The sequence below is a fragment of the Nicotiana attenuata genome, unplaced genomic scaffold, assembly GCF_001879085.1.
Source record: "Nicotiana attenuata strain UT unplaced genomic scaffold, NIATTr2, whole genome shotgun sequence".
Classification (NCBI taxonomy): Eukaryota; Viridiplantae; Streptophyta; class Magnoliopsida; order Solanales; family Solanaceae; genus Nicotiana; species Nicotiana attenuata.
The window spans coordinates 164,139-180,725 of NW_017670313.1; the positions used below are offsets into that span (position 1 = coordinate 164,139).

Consider the following 16,587-nt stretch of genomic DNA (forward strand, 5'->3'; position numbering starts at 1 on the left):
ATTTTTTTTTTTTTTTTTGTTATTGAACTTATATATAGTTCCACAATACACTCTATGGAAATGCAAAAGGATGGGTCAAGAGAACTTGCTCTTTTTTGGAGTCAATTACTTATATGGTCAATTAACTATCTCAAATTATCTCCTAAAGTCACTTTGAACTATGCCTATTGCACTCAGAAGGTCACTCAACTATATTTTCCAAATTTCGGATTGCCAAATACCTATTTTACCCTCTAAATTATATCTTCTTTTATTTATTTTTTAAACTTTTTAATATTATAATTTTTTCATTTTAATTTATATCATGGACTTACCTATAGAATAAATAAATATTATTTATTAATTAAAAAAATAAAAAGTATTTAAGCATCTATAATGCTGGAATAACAATAATGAGCATAATAAAAAAAATTAATTAGACTAATTTGTTTGTAACAATAATTTTAGTATTAACAACAAAAATTCAAAAATTTATTTACACAATTCAGAATGAAAGAAAATAAAGGTTATAAAATATATATTTCATGCACATAATATAAAAATAATTATTGAAATAAAAATATTTTATAATATAAATTATATATTCTTGAAAATTATGCTCAATTATATTATATATATTCCATGCACAACTTAATATAGCATATTTTACCCTATACAGATAGTCCCTGCTTTCCGGTAACATAATTTTGTGTCGTCGGAAAGTTGGTAGAAACATAATGATATAATTGGGCATAATTTTCAAGAATATAATGTATATTATAAAAATACCTTTACTTAAATAATTATTTTTATATTACGTGCATGGAATATATATTTTACAACCTTTATTTTTTATTCTGAATTGTATAAATAAATTTTTGAATTTTTATTGTTAATACTAAAATTACTATTACTAACAAATTATTCTAATTAATATTTTTTTACTATGCTCATTATTTTGTTATTCCAGCATTATATATGCTTAAATACTTTTTATTTTTTTAATTTATAAATAATATTTATTTATTCTATAGGTAAGTCCATAATATAAATTAAAAAAGAGAAAATCATAATATTAAAAAGTTTAAAAATTATAAAAAGAAGATAAATGTTTATAATTTAGAGGGTAAAATAGGTATTTGGCAATCTAAGAAAATCTAGTTGAGTGACCTTCTGAGTGAAATAGGCATAGTTCAGTGACTTTGTTGTTACAAACGAAAGTAAAGTGACATTAGGAGATAATTTAAGGTAGTTGAATGACCATTTGAGTAATAGACTCCTCTTTCTTGCATCCGTATGTTCCTGCTGTCATTAATCCTCATGCTATGCGAAATTGTCCAGAAGTGGAACAAATTTTTTGTCATCTTATGCTATTTGCAGTATCAATAGATCTCCTATTCTTCTTTTTTGCTTTATGCCCCACAAGTATTCTTTTATAGTTGTATTAGTCTATGGACACGTGCGTTGTACGTGTTTTACATGTCAAATAGTTATAGATAATATAAATTATATTAAAACAATAGGATAATGAGTAAAAGTAAATTTGAAGGAAAAAAAACAAGCTGAAATTAATGAAGGAAAATTAACCTATTCGAATGGCTTGATTGTCAAACGACAAATGATTAGATTGCATAGCATATGAGCCTGCAATTGAACAACTAAATTTAGTAAGGTAGGTAAAATTTATAATGAGTTAAATTTTGATGTTATTAGGTGTAAGCATGTGATATATTAATATCATACCTATAGTTCTTTTATAGATAATATTATTGGTGTATGTTCCAGTGTGGTCACTCTGTGATGCCAATAACTTTTGGTGTAGACATTGAAACCTTTTATAAGAGTGCAGCCTAATATTGACAACAAGCAGCCTAATAAAAATCAAAATATATACTCCTTCCGTCTAAATTTATGTGGCGAGTTTGTCTTAATAATGATAACAGTAAGAAAAAATTATAGCAAATCAAGAGGGGACATGAGACCTAACTTAAACCTAGGAAGGAATATTATATGCTCCATTTTACAAAACAAGACATAAGTTTGTTCATTATTTGAATAGAAGACATATTTATTAGATTTTTTAACGTTTTACTTACTCAAATAGTTGCAGTATTTTGAATGTTTAAACTGCAGTGCATGTATTTAGCAAGAAAATGAACATCTTGCAGTTAGAAAAAATGAAGGGAAAACATGAAGGTAGAAGAATTGTCTTCTCTTTATTATATCCAACTTCTTAAGGTGGTAAGGTGTTGCTTGCAAATTTTAACAAAGAATAATGCATAGAAACTGTCGGTGGAGTAGCTCTCTCTATCACAGCCTTTGTATAGTTTTTTTTTCTAGAAAATTCCGAGGGAAACCACACAGAAAATGTAAACCGCACTAGACAAGCCATAAAAAAAAATAAATAAATAAATTAGCTACGAACGTCGTCACTAATCTGTCACTAAGAATTTCTTGATAATCTGTCGCCAATCCGTCGCTAAATGAGATTAGCGACAGATTTTTCTATTTAGCTATAGAATTTGTCCGTCGCTAAAATCAGATTTTTTTAGTAGTGAGCCCGGTGCGGCGAGTTCTGACTGAGGAGACTGCTGGTGAGGGGAATCGATCCCAGATCTCTCATGTGGAAACCACTCACCTAACCAACTCAGCTAATCCTTATAGGGCCTTTATATAATTGTAATAATATCTACTAGTATTAGATTGCAAAAATAATACTACGCTATACAATACAATACAAGTGATTCCATATCTGACTCTACTTAAAAAGTAAAACGAAGTAAACATCAATTTGAGAAAGAAGTAAAGTCTTAGATTAATCTCATTGCCCTAATTGCAAACTTATGTATATGAGCCAAATTGTGATAAAAGGTAGAGTTACTCAAATTAAAGTGGCAGAAAGATCGATATATTTCCCTGATGAAATGGGGTCGTCTCCATATAAACAGTCCGTTTGGATTGATTTATTTTAAGTGTATTTAAGCCAAAATAATTTTTAAACCATTTTGTAGTACTTGGATAAAGTAAAATAGTATTTTTAAACACTTGTGTTTTTAGCTAAATTGACAAAAATAAGCCGAAAACTAAAATTTTCATCTTATGACTTATGGTTAAAAGTCACTTAAAATAAGCGCTTCCAAACGGGCTCGAATCTTGTTTTGTCAAATATATTGTCTCAAACGTCTTTCAGATATATTGTCAATGTCACATTCACTAATCATCATATCATTACCTAATTATTTATGGACCCTCACGTGTGAAGCTTTTTTGTCCTACTTCAATATCACTAGGCTCTTAATCATCGAATTATCTACACAATAAGAAGAAAGATGTATTAGTTTAATTTTTATATATATACACTGAATATATAAAAAATTACAGTATCAGGTCATACAAGAAATATCTATAAATAACCATCTATAAACAGAAGGATTGTAAATCTTTGATAATACGGCAGACCACCTGGTACAATAAGTAAATGTGACCTGAATCGTGATAGTTATTACATTTTTTCACCACTAGGCACTACCCATTTATACAAGTTACACTCAAGATATATCACTCATATATTAGTGTTGAGTTGCAATTACAAGCAATTAATGTAGTTTCCATTTTGAAGGTGAGTCTTGGGGTAACTGGTAAAGTTGTCATGTGATCAAGAGGTTTTGAGTTTGAGTCGTGGAAACAGGCTCTTGTAAAAATGCAGGGTAAGACTACATACGATAGACCCTTGTGATTCGGCCCTTTCCCAGACCTCGCGCTTAGTGCACTGACATAGTTTCCATTTTGTTCAATGAATTTCCCCCCATGAAAATGACAAGGGGAGATGATAATAGTGTTATTACAACCTCCAAGATCTTACTATTAAGATGTCTAAAGATTTTTCTTTTCTCCAGCTAATTCTTTTGGACCCCTTTTTAATTTGCTAGACCCCATGTTTTACTTTAATGTGTGCCCTTAAATACTCAGTTAAGTAAGCTCATTTGCTTTAATTTCAAACAAAAACAAAAATAAATACCAAAGCAACTGCTTTAATTTATTTTTTCTCATGAGTTCTACAAGCAAGAAGAACAAACATATGCCATGTTCAGCATGTAAGTTTCTTCGTAGACGCTGCACTCAGGATTGCATTTTCTTGCCTCACTTTCCTTCTGCTGAACCACAAAAGTTTATTGCTGTTCATCGCATTTTTGGTGCTAGCAACATCAACAAAATTTTACAAGTAAGTAATTCATATGTTTTTACTTTTTTTTAATGGCTGTCTACTACATCGTACCAGACTATCAGCACAAGCAACCAGTGACGAAGCCAGAAAATTCCCAAAGGGGGTTCAGACTTGAAAAAAGTAAAAAAAAAAAATCCTGACAAAGAGTGTTCAATATATGTTATATACGTCAAATATCTAATATTTTACATATATATACCGTGTAATTTTTCGACAAAGGGTGCTCACCATTTAAGCAACCCACTCTTGTCATAATATAATTAGATTTAAGTTCTAAAGATTAACAGTGGAAAATTTTCTTTAATCAATCAGGTCACTTAAAAGACTAAATATATCTAGAATAAGTGAAAGTAGTTACGAGGGAAGAAAAAAAAAGGCAGACAACATGATATAATAGGTTAAATATTGCATCTATAAACGCCAAGTGTATCTAAGTTAAATCCATATAATTAATACTCCCCCGTTTCAAAAAGATTGTCTTAGTTTAATTTGACACAAACTTTAATAAAGAACTGAAGACTTTTGAGATATATGGTCTTAAATAAGCCATAGCATTTGTGTGGCTGTAAAACTTTTGAAACTTGTCGTAGCACTTGTGTGGCTATAAATGTTTCTTATCAAGGAAATATTGAAAGGTGTCAATCTTTTTTAAAGAGACTAATAAGGAAATAGTGTCAATCTTTTTGAAACAAAGGGAGTACTAGTATAATGCTAAGAGTGCTAGTTATAATGACACTTCAAGAAATGAACCTTCTCTGCTTTGTATATTGGCATTCATTTTGAGCAGGAGACACCAGCGGATAATAGAGAAGATGCAGTGATTAGCATGGTTTATGAAGCTACAGCAAGACTCAGAGATCCAGTTTATGGATGTGTGGGCATCATTTCTGCCCTCCAGAAACATGTCTTTCACTTACAATCCGAGTTAAACGAAGCTTTAGCTGAAGTAATGTCTCTTCAAACCCAGTTATCCGATGCTTTATCCTTACCCTCTCTGATTGAAGGTTCTCCAATCACCCCCGAGAACCATGAGTTTCTCCATTTCCAGAAGCCGAGTGAGCAAAATGCATATGCTAATGCCTCGGACGCCTTGCTTCTACTTCCAGAAGCTGCAGATCACTACTGTCTCCAAGAAACTGAAGTTCTTCAACTGCCTTACTTGGACATATAGTTTTCTTGTATGGACAACAAAAGACTGTCAATATTTGCCTTCAATTCAACACCTTGGGATTTAGTAAAGGCAATGTTCCAAAGCTGCAGATATACTAGTTTCTTCAAGCTTTGAACCTCTGAATGAAAAAGGATTTTAAGTAATATACACTGACAACATAAAAGTTGTTTACACTATCAGTGCAATTTAATGCTTTTCAGAACAAACTTTATAAAGCTGGTCAGTAGAGCAGTTCAATAACCCACGAACTGCAGCTGATTCATGAAATTATGCGCTATCTGTACTGCACGAAACTGAAATCAATTAACTGTCTGATGACAATTTCCAACAAAATGAAACTATGAAAGAAAGGTCTCCGCAAAGTACTTGTAAAAGACCTAGACATTCAAGTCGAATAAAACCTTCCAGCAGGATTATAGTCAGTATCATTAACTGATGTTATCGTAGAGAGAACAATACATTCAAGATCATTGATATAGCATCAATATCAAGCATCAATACTGCACACAGTTCAATTAACACCTGTATGATGACAATTTCCCACAAAATTAAACTATGGCGAAAGCCCTGTAATAAGGGCTTGTAAAGCCCTGGCATTCTTGTCAAAAAGAACTTGTAAAATCGTCATTGGCCTACTTTTTATATAAATAACAGGGGCTATTGTCGAAATACCAAAATTTCAAAATCATTGATATAGCATCAGTATCTAGTTACAGCTTCAAAAATATATGAGAGGCTGACAACTTCAGAGTAGGAGGCTTTGAAGGAATTGCAATGGTTAGAACTACTTTCTAAGCCTATGTTGTAAGAGAAGAGTTTAGTAATACAACCTTCAAATTACAAGGTAAAAGCAGGGACAATTGTCAACAGCTGAGATATTCACCCTCCGCTAGGAAAATGAAGGGCTTACATTGGTTGAAAGGTAAAAGTTTAGTGAAATAATTATGTGAGAAGTTGAGGGTCAAAGAGAGGATGATCAGAGACCAATGTGATTTAGTGACCGCGTAAAAGATCCTCAGCTTCCAGCTCCACCCCTAACCGATGTTTCATTGAAGCTCGAGTACTCACTGGTACTCTGATTTTCTTTTGTAATTCCACAAACCTCTGAATATCAAAATTATACTTCTTGATCAGATTCCTCTGCCTTGAGAGGAAGAGCCTCTTCAACACATCTTGGTATGACGGATCTCTAGAAGTAACAAGGAAATAAGCATAACCTACTACTATCCCAGTAGTAGTTGTGAAAAAAGCAATTGGTTCCATCACATCCCAAGAGAATTCCCAGAACGTTAGACGGAAGAAGAGACCGACTTGCAAAAGGCCAGCTCCTAACCCAGTCCATAAAATGCGACGCACTTGTTTATGTGCAAGCTCATCAATTTTATTCATCGTCTCCTGCAGAATCCTTAGTTCATCTATCGTGGGGTCATCATCGGGTAGAAGTGCAAGGGGAACTGCCTTTCTAATTTCATCCACTACCTGAAAACAAAAAAGAAGAAAATGAAATTGGAGATTTCCATAGTGATAAAGTTTTAAGAGGGCTGGCTAGAAATGGACATTTATTAAGAAATGTCTCTCAAATCCATATTCAGAAACCACCAGGTATGCATTTAAAGCTCACACATTTTTTACTTTATCAGGTAATTAATTAAGCAATAAATTTCTGATCAAAGAAAGCAAAGTTGAAATTTTTCATGATTTTCTACCTCTCCCTCACTCATAAAATTAGAAAAGAAGTAATTGCATGCTGTTATGCATATTCAGAAAAATAAGTAATTCAAACATGACATGTTCCTGCAAAACTAGGCATCTTTACACCGCCAACTAATGGACTGAGAATCGAACAGATTACGGGTACAATGAGACAATGTCCGCAATAAGGTGGTTAAAGAATGTCCAAACTAAGGATTGTTCTCCACAATTCTAATAATCTTGCTTACTGAAAGCTTATTCAATAAGTTTCAGCACGCAACCAGCATATCAAACATCATAAATCTCCAATCACCACCGCCAACCCCCTGCCAGACTTCCCCTCACCTTTCTTTGTGTCTCATGAATTCTCAAATCAAAAGCAGGAATTCACACTGGTTGACGAAATTTTAACCCGCTACAAAATATGACTGATATAAGGAAACCATGCTTACTCGGAACACATTAACTGATACAACCTCACATCATCTGATTGACACCATTTTCCCAAATTAGTAACGCCATTTTCCAGATGTAATTAACATTCATTAACCGTTTAACAGCTACCTCTTAGGATATAGGCCTTCATTAATGAAGGCAGGCAGAAAAAGCAGAACAATTGAGCAAAGCAAGAGAAACTCTGTTGTTTTTCATGTTGGTTGTTGATAATTAACAGATACCAATGGTTGTATGTTTTGTTTCTTTACCCCTTATATGTTACAGTTTCTCCTCACAGCACCCAACCTCATTCCCCAATCCCAAAAGGGAAACAAATATTAACCTCATTCCCCAATCCCAAAAGGGAAACAAATATTTCAGCTTCAGAAGCCAATGAAACCTCACGCCAAATCAATAATTCCCAAAGATCTTTCCTTTTTCACGTGATTTCTTTAGATAATACAGCTTCTAATTCTTACATACTAATCGTCAATCGAACACCTTTTTACACTACCCCACCTCCCAAAACAACAATAACAACAACAACAACGCCTCAGTTCCAAATAAGTTGGGTTGGCTATATGAATCCTCACTAATCACTTACTCCATTTCAACTCTTCTCATGCCAATATTATGCATAAACAAACAAAAAGCATTAGCAGTATTCTATCCTCCATCATAGAGGCCAATGAAACCAAACGCCAAATCAATATTCCCCAAAGATCTCTCCTTTTTCAAGATTTCTTCAGATATTACAGTTAGACAATGTTAATCTTAGACAAGAATCATCAATCAAACACCTTTTTTACACTACCCCACATCCCAAAACAACACATAAAAGAAAATCAAAACACATCCACAAAGATAAAAATAAAAGAGTAAAAAAATTACCTTATCAGGATGAAGGTAAACTTTATCTCTGAAGAGTAAAATGACACCAGCTTCATCAAGTACTCTAGCAAAACCAACCGCCTCATCACGCGTTTTAGCCACACCCATTTTTTCACAAGCTTTTAACAGCTCACTGTACCCAATAACCTCCGTATTTTCCATCCCTAATTTCCACTTCAGCTCCTCAACATTCACCAATCTCATCAGCCTTTTCGCTTCCTCGTGCGTAATAAAATCACCATTATTCACATTATTCTTGTTTTCCCCATTCCCTGTTGAAACTGAACTGAAATAGTACCCACCCATCAATCGGGTCGACCCGCAAAAACACCCGGATCGATCATCCATGACCGAAATGGGAAATGTTCTTTTCCCATAACTGATAGACGCTGATGTAACAGTACGTTTCAATAAATTACACGAAGTTCTCCACATTTTGCTAATACAAAAATTGAAATTGAGAATAATATAAAAGTGTTTATATATTTCAAAAGCTGATATTGGTAGTTTGAGCCATGATAGGCGATGGAGAAGAAAACCGTTTATAAATACGAGAATGACGGTCTATTGGTAACTGTTAAAACGGAGTTACGAAAGGCACCAATGAGAATGAGAGAGACAAGTGGGGATTTTTATGGGCCGGCCTACTTTTTATAGGAAGAAGAAAGAGGAGAGCGTAAATCGGAGTAGGGTAGGGTTTTGAGGCACGTATTTAACAGAGTCGGTAGGTGTGGGTCTTAAAGCTTTTGGTAAGAATTTTATTTTTAATTTTATTTTTGCATTCAAAGAGAATTTGGTTTGATGACAAGTAATATAAAGGCAAAGATCACTTTTAGCCTGTGCTAAAAATTATTTATCTAAATAACTGTAAAAGTATATAAAATTTATATATTTATTGTATATATATACATACAAAACACATATTTTCAAAATAATCGCTATTATTTTGAAAGCGATTATAAAATATTATTTTTCTAAAATATAACCCGAGTTAATCGTCATACCAAACTTGGTATTATATGATTATTTAGTTTTCGGTATCAAATTTAAGTAGTACTAATACTACTTTACATATATGACTTTTTAAAAATACACATAGATTTGACTTTGTGAGTTTATAATTAGCTATATTACCTTTATCGCAATTTATGTGATGGAGATTGAATTTCGAAAGTCAAATTCGGACATAGAATGTTTAGTTTTTTGAAATAAAATGTATATATTTGGATACTACGTAACAAGTATTATAAGTTACAATAATTAACGGTTCAAAATATCTAAAAGCATTTGAAAAAATTACGGTCAAAGAAAAACTCGTTTGATTTTCGAAATCCAAACTCCGCCGTATAAAAGAGGATGATTGGTGTCAAGGAGGAGAAAGAGAGACGACCCTCCTTATTTTATTAATAAACTAAATAATTACTCGATCATGAAGAATCCAATAGCAATCATACAGGAATAAGATAAGGCTAATAGACTTGATTTAATTAAGTTTGTTTTATATAAAATAAAATAAGAATCTTATTGTCCGGATAGTTGGCATGCCTTTTCTTGATGTCTTTGTTGACCAGAAATGGGAGAAAATATCCTGACCACAGTCCCTTTGTGATATTTTTTAAGAGTTTAAGTTACAATAATGTCAGCGTAAAAATATTCACGTGATCGTATTATTTAAAAGATAATTGCGTGTAACCAATTATCTAGAAAAATGTGTGTTGATTGAAACAAGTGTATGAAGTGAGAATTGCAAAGGAAAAAAGAAAACTATTTTTTCTACTTTTTTGGAATGTGTTTTTCACTTTTTCTTTAAAAATATATTTGTGTAACCAACCACCGAAAAAAGATGTAATCACGAAACGGGGTTTTCACCTTCCTCGAGGGTGCTTGGTTGGTCTATGACTATATAAAATTTGTTAACAATTTGCTTGGCTAGGCATGTCAATTTTGACTGCCTTTCTCTTCATTATCCACTGTCTTCTATGACACATCTTTGAGTGTCATCTTCATATTCTGTTGCATAACCTGAAAAAATTGGCATGTGTAGCTTAATCAGGAAAGTTCCAGCATATTATGCTGCAACTTCAGTATATTATGCTGGAAGTTCACATGTAAAAAAGTCGAACTGTAGTATATTATGCTGGAATATTTTCTAGATTTTGAACAGTGTATTCGTTACGATTTATCTTTACATGAAAAGTGGCTAAATTTCTTATTACTTTTGAAACTGTGGCTATTTTTCAACTACCACTCGTAAATCTGGCTATTTTTGAATTTCACCCCAAAATAAATCCAATTCAACACTAGAAATGACAGTACTGTTGGATATTTATTTTTAGTTTTGCATTGGTTTATAATGGAAAAGCATAATTTAGTTTATCTTTTTCTTTAGTGCTTAGTCATGCAATTAATAGTACTTGTTAAATGTACTTATTTTAGCATGACTTATATAGTACTTTTAGATTATGTTCATTTTATTATGGCTTATTAATTAACAATATTTATTTTATGCAATTTTATTATCTTTGTTATTGAATATTTTAATACAACGCTATGACTCATCTCATATTATTGTGTTATTTTCTTGAAAAATACATTATATAGTTGTATCCTTCTAGGACTAAAGAAATATTTGGAGCACAAGTTACATATTTTGTGATATGAAGGCTTTACCAGAAAAAAATCCAAAAATCCAAAAAAATAAAAAAAACCCGAGAAAAATCGAGATTGAAAAGCCCGACTTTGTTGGTTTGATTTGTTTTTTAGATTTAAAAACCCGATACTATTGATTTGGTTTGATAATTAAAAAATTCGAACCAACCCGACTTATGTACACCTCTAGCCCTCGTAAAGCACACCTATATGGACACAAACTATCGAGAATGTTTGCTAGTGGCTGTGTCTTGCCTTTGTCATTTAATCAAACCCCTGGCAACTTTTGATCCAAGAGGTACAATAGGCAAACTATGAAAGCCTAGCAGGTAAATCTTCTTTACCTGAAGCATAATAAGAAACAATGTAAAAATGCACCCTTTTCCCCCCTTTATATTCCTTCTCCTAATCTTTTTCTTTTGTTCAAAAGAAAGTATAAGCGAGGAAATGTTATCTTTTGCCCAAGACCAAGATAACAGTTTATTCCCTCAATGTATATGGGACACTCAAGAGTTGGATGTCTACTACAGCGTGGGCAACATAAAAACGGAGGTCCAACAATGACTAAACCAAAAATAGGGATGAGTCTTGCTCTAATACCATGCAAACTATAAAGAAGATGGATTTCAAGTCTAACTCAATCTCAAATTCTTCATGAGTTACAAATTTTAAGGTTTCTCATCTTCTTCTTCTTCTTCTTTACAAATTTAAAATTAGATTAATCTAAATAACAAAACATGAATAAACGCTAGATGCATAAACAAATTACAATAAGGAGCAACGCATGAAAGAACTCCAGTTCTGTACCTCTGAAGCACCAAGATGTTTTGTGCAAGAATAGCAATAACCAATGCCCGTCTCAAAGTCCTACACCAGCTCCGTTAAAAATGCTTGTCTCGATGTTGTATGTTTCCTTTGACATACAGGAGCCAAGAGAATTATGACATCCGAGCTGTTTACTACTATTTCAAAAGAATTATAGGAGGGTGCTCAAAAAGAGACAGAGCCAGAATTTAAAGGTTATCGGTTCGGAGTTCTAATCCTTTTAAGTTACTGGGTTCTAAACCAATAATTAGTACATGTTTAACAAATTTTATAAGACAAATACAGGGTTTGGACTAAAGCTACTGGGTTCGGCCGAACCCGTAGCTGATGGGCTAGCTCCGCCCCCCTACTCAAAGATGGAGAAACACAACAGATAGGAACTACAACTGATGTTTAACCGTCCTATATGATTGAATGTTAACAGTCATGTAACAAACTCTACCTAAATACAAGCTAAATTTTCCAGAGTCCATCCAAGCCTTCCTCAGACCTTCTATTACTTCATCTTCAAGGCACAATCAAGCTTGATATAAGCTCAAGTACACGGGCAAAAGATTAAATCATAAGTGAAACAGGGATGAGAAACAACTAGTTATGCGAAGGCAACGAAAGCTTATACAGGAATCTCTTACAAGACTTGGCCAACTTAACCAGCTCCTTTGCATTTTCAATCTTAGAGTGCTCAACTAAGCCATCAACAACTCTCTGCATGTTATCTCTATTAACAATTACTTGTGAATCAATAGCTTTCTTGCACAAGCAGAGTGCAAATTCAAATTTTTTCGTGTCACAAGCCAAAGGAATAAGCATATTAAACGTTGCATAGTCGGGAAGGCATCCATTTTGTAGCATCTTCTGGTACCACATTTTAGCCTCCTCCAAATTCCCCTCATGGATATACATCTTTATCATAGTATTGTAACTGAATCTATCCGGTTTGAAACCCTTCTTAACGATCTCCTCGAAGAACTGAATCGCCTTTGAAACCTCATTAACTTTAGCCAAACTTCGTAATCTAATATTGTAACTGCAAAGATCAGGGATAATATTTCTGTTTTCCATCACAACCCACAAATTTTCAGCTTCAGAAATCCTTTGACTTTCATAAAGTGCGATTAACAAGGTATTACAAGTCACAGTATCCGGCTTAATCCCATTCTTTTCAATCTCATCCATCAAAAGCACAGCAGAATCGAAAGAACCAGCCTTACACAACGCCTTAATCGCAAGGTTATAAGACAGTAAATTAGGCTCAATCGACAATTTCGCGGGCAATTCACGAAACAACCCGCCAATTTCATCATATCTCTCTGACCTAACGCATGAATCCAAAAGGGCATTGAAGGAAAGGATAGTCCGTGGACAATTTAGTTGAGGCATTTCGTCGAACAGTTTACGTGCGTGATGATACATTTTCGCTTTCCCATAGAGAAGTATAAGGCGGGAGACAAAGGCCTCGTTACGAACATCTGGGAACTGCTTTTGATGCTCGATAATTTCTTCGATGCCGGAGAAGTAGTTGGCTTTTGCAAGGCGGTGAACGGCGAGTTCATAATGGACCCGTCCTTCGCGTCGGAACTTAGGGTGCTGTGATGATTCTTTCAAGAAATTTACAATTGCTTGGGGTGTCTGATTGGTGGAATTTGAAGAGGTAATGGGGGTTTTAGTGGTTGCCGTGGGGTTGTTTACGGCGAGGATACCTCGCAGACGGCGGACAGTTGAAAAACTGGACATTTATTTTGCTTATTTTGGCGCTGAGCAGCAATTTAAAAAGTGAACTTCAATTTTTTATTTCTCTCTTTCTTTTGGGTAGGAAAGATATCAATCATCTATACTATATCAAAAGTGGGAAGGTCTCTTAAGTTAAAACTTGAATTACAAAACCTTTAAAATTTACTGTCCACTCAGTTTGTTGTTGCTCCCTCAATGTTAACTTTTAAAATTCTAACTCAATAGAGACCATCTTATTTCTTTGGATCCTTACACATCAAAAATGAAAAATTTGTTGAGAGTTGATCAAAATACTTTTCACTTAGATGTTGTATGAACAAGAAAGAAGTTCACACGCAATAACCCAGATGATTTTTCCGAGGGAATCCTGTCTTATTTGCTTCTTAGTTTGATATCAATATTTCATTGCCAAGTTATCTCTGCTTCTTTAATGATCGACCGATTTCTTCATCTAAATTTCGTTGCATAAATCACTCTTAGTGTTCTTTATTTTTTTTATAAATTATCCACTGTTATATTCTTTATGTGTCCTTTTCAGTTACGCCTGATTAGTATCTTTTATTGACCCTATTCAAGTATCATTTGTTTTTCTTCCTCTTAAATCTTAAAGAAAATTGATCAAAAAGGAAAACTTAATGAATCATGAATTGTACAGGTAAAAGCTCATGTGTATGTTATCTAAGAAAAAATTCGATTTCAGTAATCAATCACAATAGTTATTAATTATTTGATCTTTTTCACATGATAATAATAAGAAAATAACAAGCGATATAAATAAAAATAGGAGTTTTTTTGTTACGAATCAAAGTCGTCCTATCACAATCATAGTCATTGGTATGTAAAAAATAAATAAAAAGGAATCACATACTAACACATGCACACATACATTTCGTGAAGCTTAATTTTAGAAGTCATGTATTAAGTAATAGTAAAAACTATATAACCGGTAAACATTAGGCATGAAAAATTGGTAAGCATCGCTTGTAGTATCAAATTCAAAGTCTTATACAATATGCGATTGGTTTGTGAGCTCTCATCTAATTGGAGGAACTTGACTGCTAAATTCATTGTCAAGTTTGTTCGTCTATGAAGAATTTATTTTACCAATTTAAATTAGAATTTAAAGTTTATTATACATTTTTTTTTTTTTAAATTTCATGTGTTTGAGGCGAATGAAGATTCATAGAACTTATGACTAAAACATTGGGTTGATCATGATGGTATTGGAAGTCTGTTTATTTTGGTTTCTTTTTTTCATACATAATTGTAAATTTAAAAAGTAGATGTTTTTATTATATGCATGTTTTATAAATGCAGGAGTACGTATTTGTCTTTAATTTAAAGTACCACGTGTAAAGTAGAATCAACGTTCATAAATTTTTCTGACTTCAAATAACTAGCTATAACTTTGTATGTTTTAATTTTTATTTTATAGCTCAACGAAGTTCTAAAATAAGTGTACGGCTAACATTTTATCATTTACGGCTCAAATCTTCACCTAATGTATTTTGGGATAAACATGTAACACACGTTTCCAAACAGAAGCTCCAAGTCTAAAGTTAAAATACGAAATTACCCAATAAAAATCAAAGGACTATTCTGCCCTTCACTTAAAGACTATGCTTCATCATTAACGTATGAAACAATAAATTTATTAAAATTCGTCTTTAAATATATACCATTTAATCCCTTATTTTAATTTCAACAAATGGTTAGCCAAATAATTATCGTAAATGAGTGTCACGAAGAGTTGTAGTAAATGATAAAAACGAAAAATCTTACCAAGGACATTAATCCCCTTTCATTTCTCTATATTGTATCTCTTTCTTTGACTTCAACTTTGTATCTTTTTTTTCCCTCGGTTAAGTCACTAATTATATACAGTTAGTCAGCCACTCAAATAATCCATAGCGATCAGTCTAACTTTAAGTGATGTTATCTTTGATGATGGTTGCCACTTAAAAACCTTACATCAAGGATTGACAATTTAACTCCATTTACTAGTGTCATCCATGCAGATGGAATATTTTTGTGATGACGAAAGATCTATCTATCTGAAACAGACTTACTATATTGAGATGTCACTGAATTATTCAAAAGCTTGATTAACAATGTGGTGTTTCCTGGCACCCATTGTCAGTCATAGGTATTGTTTCCTTTTTTTTATATAAGAATATTCATTTATATGTTAGTCAAGTATATTTTTCTTTCTCAATGATTTTATGTGTTCAATCCATTTACAATCCATCGTAAGTTAGAATTCACACGCAATGCGCGTGTTTAGAAACTAGTAAGCTTATATTAATAATAAAGATGCATTCGTACAAAGAGTTTGGTGTTGGGGATGCACCAAAGTACTAATACTACAAATACTACTAGTAGAACTGTTACTAACATCTATTGTGGAGTGTTGATCCGAAGGATCATTACAAAAAGGGGAGTTTTCTACTATAGTAACTCCATGTGCGGCAGCATGTTGCAGAAGGTGAATGTCTGTTATCAACAAGTCCGACTGATGTGAATCAACAGGTGGCATTTGAGTGTCAAGCCTAACAGATTGCCATACTTGAGCGGGTGATACTTTCCGGAGAGTTATAGCGCATGATTGATCTGTGCTCTTAGTTGTTCGATAATAAAAATGGGTGGTGAGACAAAAAATGTTGGTGTTGCTGAGTACTCCATCGTACAACCTTGCTTAGCTAACCTATCTGCTACCCCATTTTGATCTCTGTACATATGTATGGGATGCGAATCATGGAGCTGGTGAAGCTGGTGCCTGCAATCATAGATGATATTAGTGTAGAGGAGATTTTCATTTCTTAAAACTGTGATTACCTCTGAGGCGTCAATGTTTACTTCAAGTGGAACCAAATTAAACTTAATTGCTAACTGTAATCCACGGAAAAGTGCGTGTAATTCTGCTTCCATGCTGGTTTTTGTAGTGATATTGCCAGCAAACCCGTAATCCAAGTTCCTCGAGCATACTGAA

The 16,587-nt window shown here is 33.2% G+C and overlaps 3 protein-coding genes across 3 annotated transcripts; 1 reads left to right on the forward strand and 2 right to left on the reverse strand.

The window, feature by feature from the left end:
* The first annotated feature begins 4,005 nt into the window (after positions 1 to 4,005).
* On the forward strand, positions 4,006 to 5,941 carry LOC109237660 (LOB domain-containing protein 25-like). The gene is made up of 2 exons (XM_019403990.1): positions 4,006 to 4,201; positions 4,956 to 5,941. The coding sequence occupies exons 1-2, from the start codon at positions 4,028 to 4,030 to the stop codon at positions 5,373 to 5,375; spliced, it is 594 nt and encodes a 197-aa protein (XP_019259535.1). The 5' UTR covers positions 4,006 to 4,027; the 3' UTR covers positions 5,376 to 5,941.
* Positions 5,942 to 6,035: 94 nt separating this feature from the next.
* Positions 6,036 to 9,079, reverse strand: LOC109237671 (calcium uniporter protein 5, mitochondrial-like). Its single transcript, XM_019404000.1, has 2 exons — positions 8,394 to 9,079; positions 6,036 to 6,854 (listed from the first exon to the last, which is right to left on the reverse strand). The coding sequence occupies exons 1-2, from the start codon at positions 8,826 to 8,828 to the stop codon at positions 6,369 to 6,371; spliced, it is 921 nt and encodes a 306-aa protein (XP_019259545.1). The 5' UTR covers positions 8,829 to 9,079; the 3' UTR covers positions 6,036 to 6,368.
* A 3,376-nt stretch (positions 9,080 to 12,455) lies between these two features.
* LOC109237661 (pentatricopeptide repeat-containing protein At3g13160, mitochondrial-like) lies at positions 12,456 to 13,601 on the reverse strand. Its single transcript, XM_019403991.1, has one exon. The coding sequence runs from the start codon at positions 13,599 to 13,601 to the stop codon at positions 12,456 to 12,458; it is 1,146 nt and encodes a 381-aa protein (XP_019259536.1).
* Between the last annotated feature and the right edge of the window lie 2,986 nt (positions 13,602 to 16,587).

Bases quoted from the DNA above. Each gene is read 5' to 3' on its own strand.
- LOC109237661 (XM_019403991.1), bottom strand. From the start codon at position 13,601: ATGTCCAGTTTTTCAACTGTCCGCCGTCTGCGAGGTATCCTCGCCGTA.
- LOC109237660 (XM_019403990.1), top strand. From the start codon at position 4,028: ATGAGTTCTACAAGCAAGAAGAACAAACATATGCCATGTTCAGCATGT. The intron at 4,202-4,955 runs GTAAGTAATTCA...AAGAAATGAACC, and splicing joins ACATCAACAAAATTTTACAA to TTCTCTGCTTTGTATATTGG.
- LOC109237671 (XM_019404000.1), bottom strand. From the start codon at position 8,828: ATGTGGAGAACTTCGTGTAATTTATTGAAACGTACTGTTACATCAGCG. The intron at 6,855-8,393 runs GTAATTTTTTTA...TTTTGTTTTCAG, and splicing joins TTTACCTTCATCCTGATAAG to GTAGTGGATGAAATTAGAAA.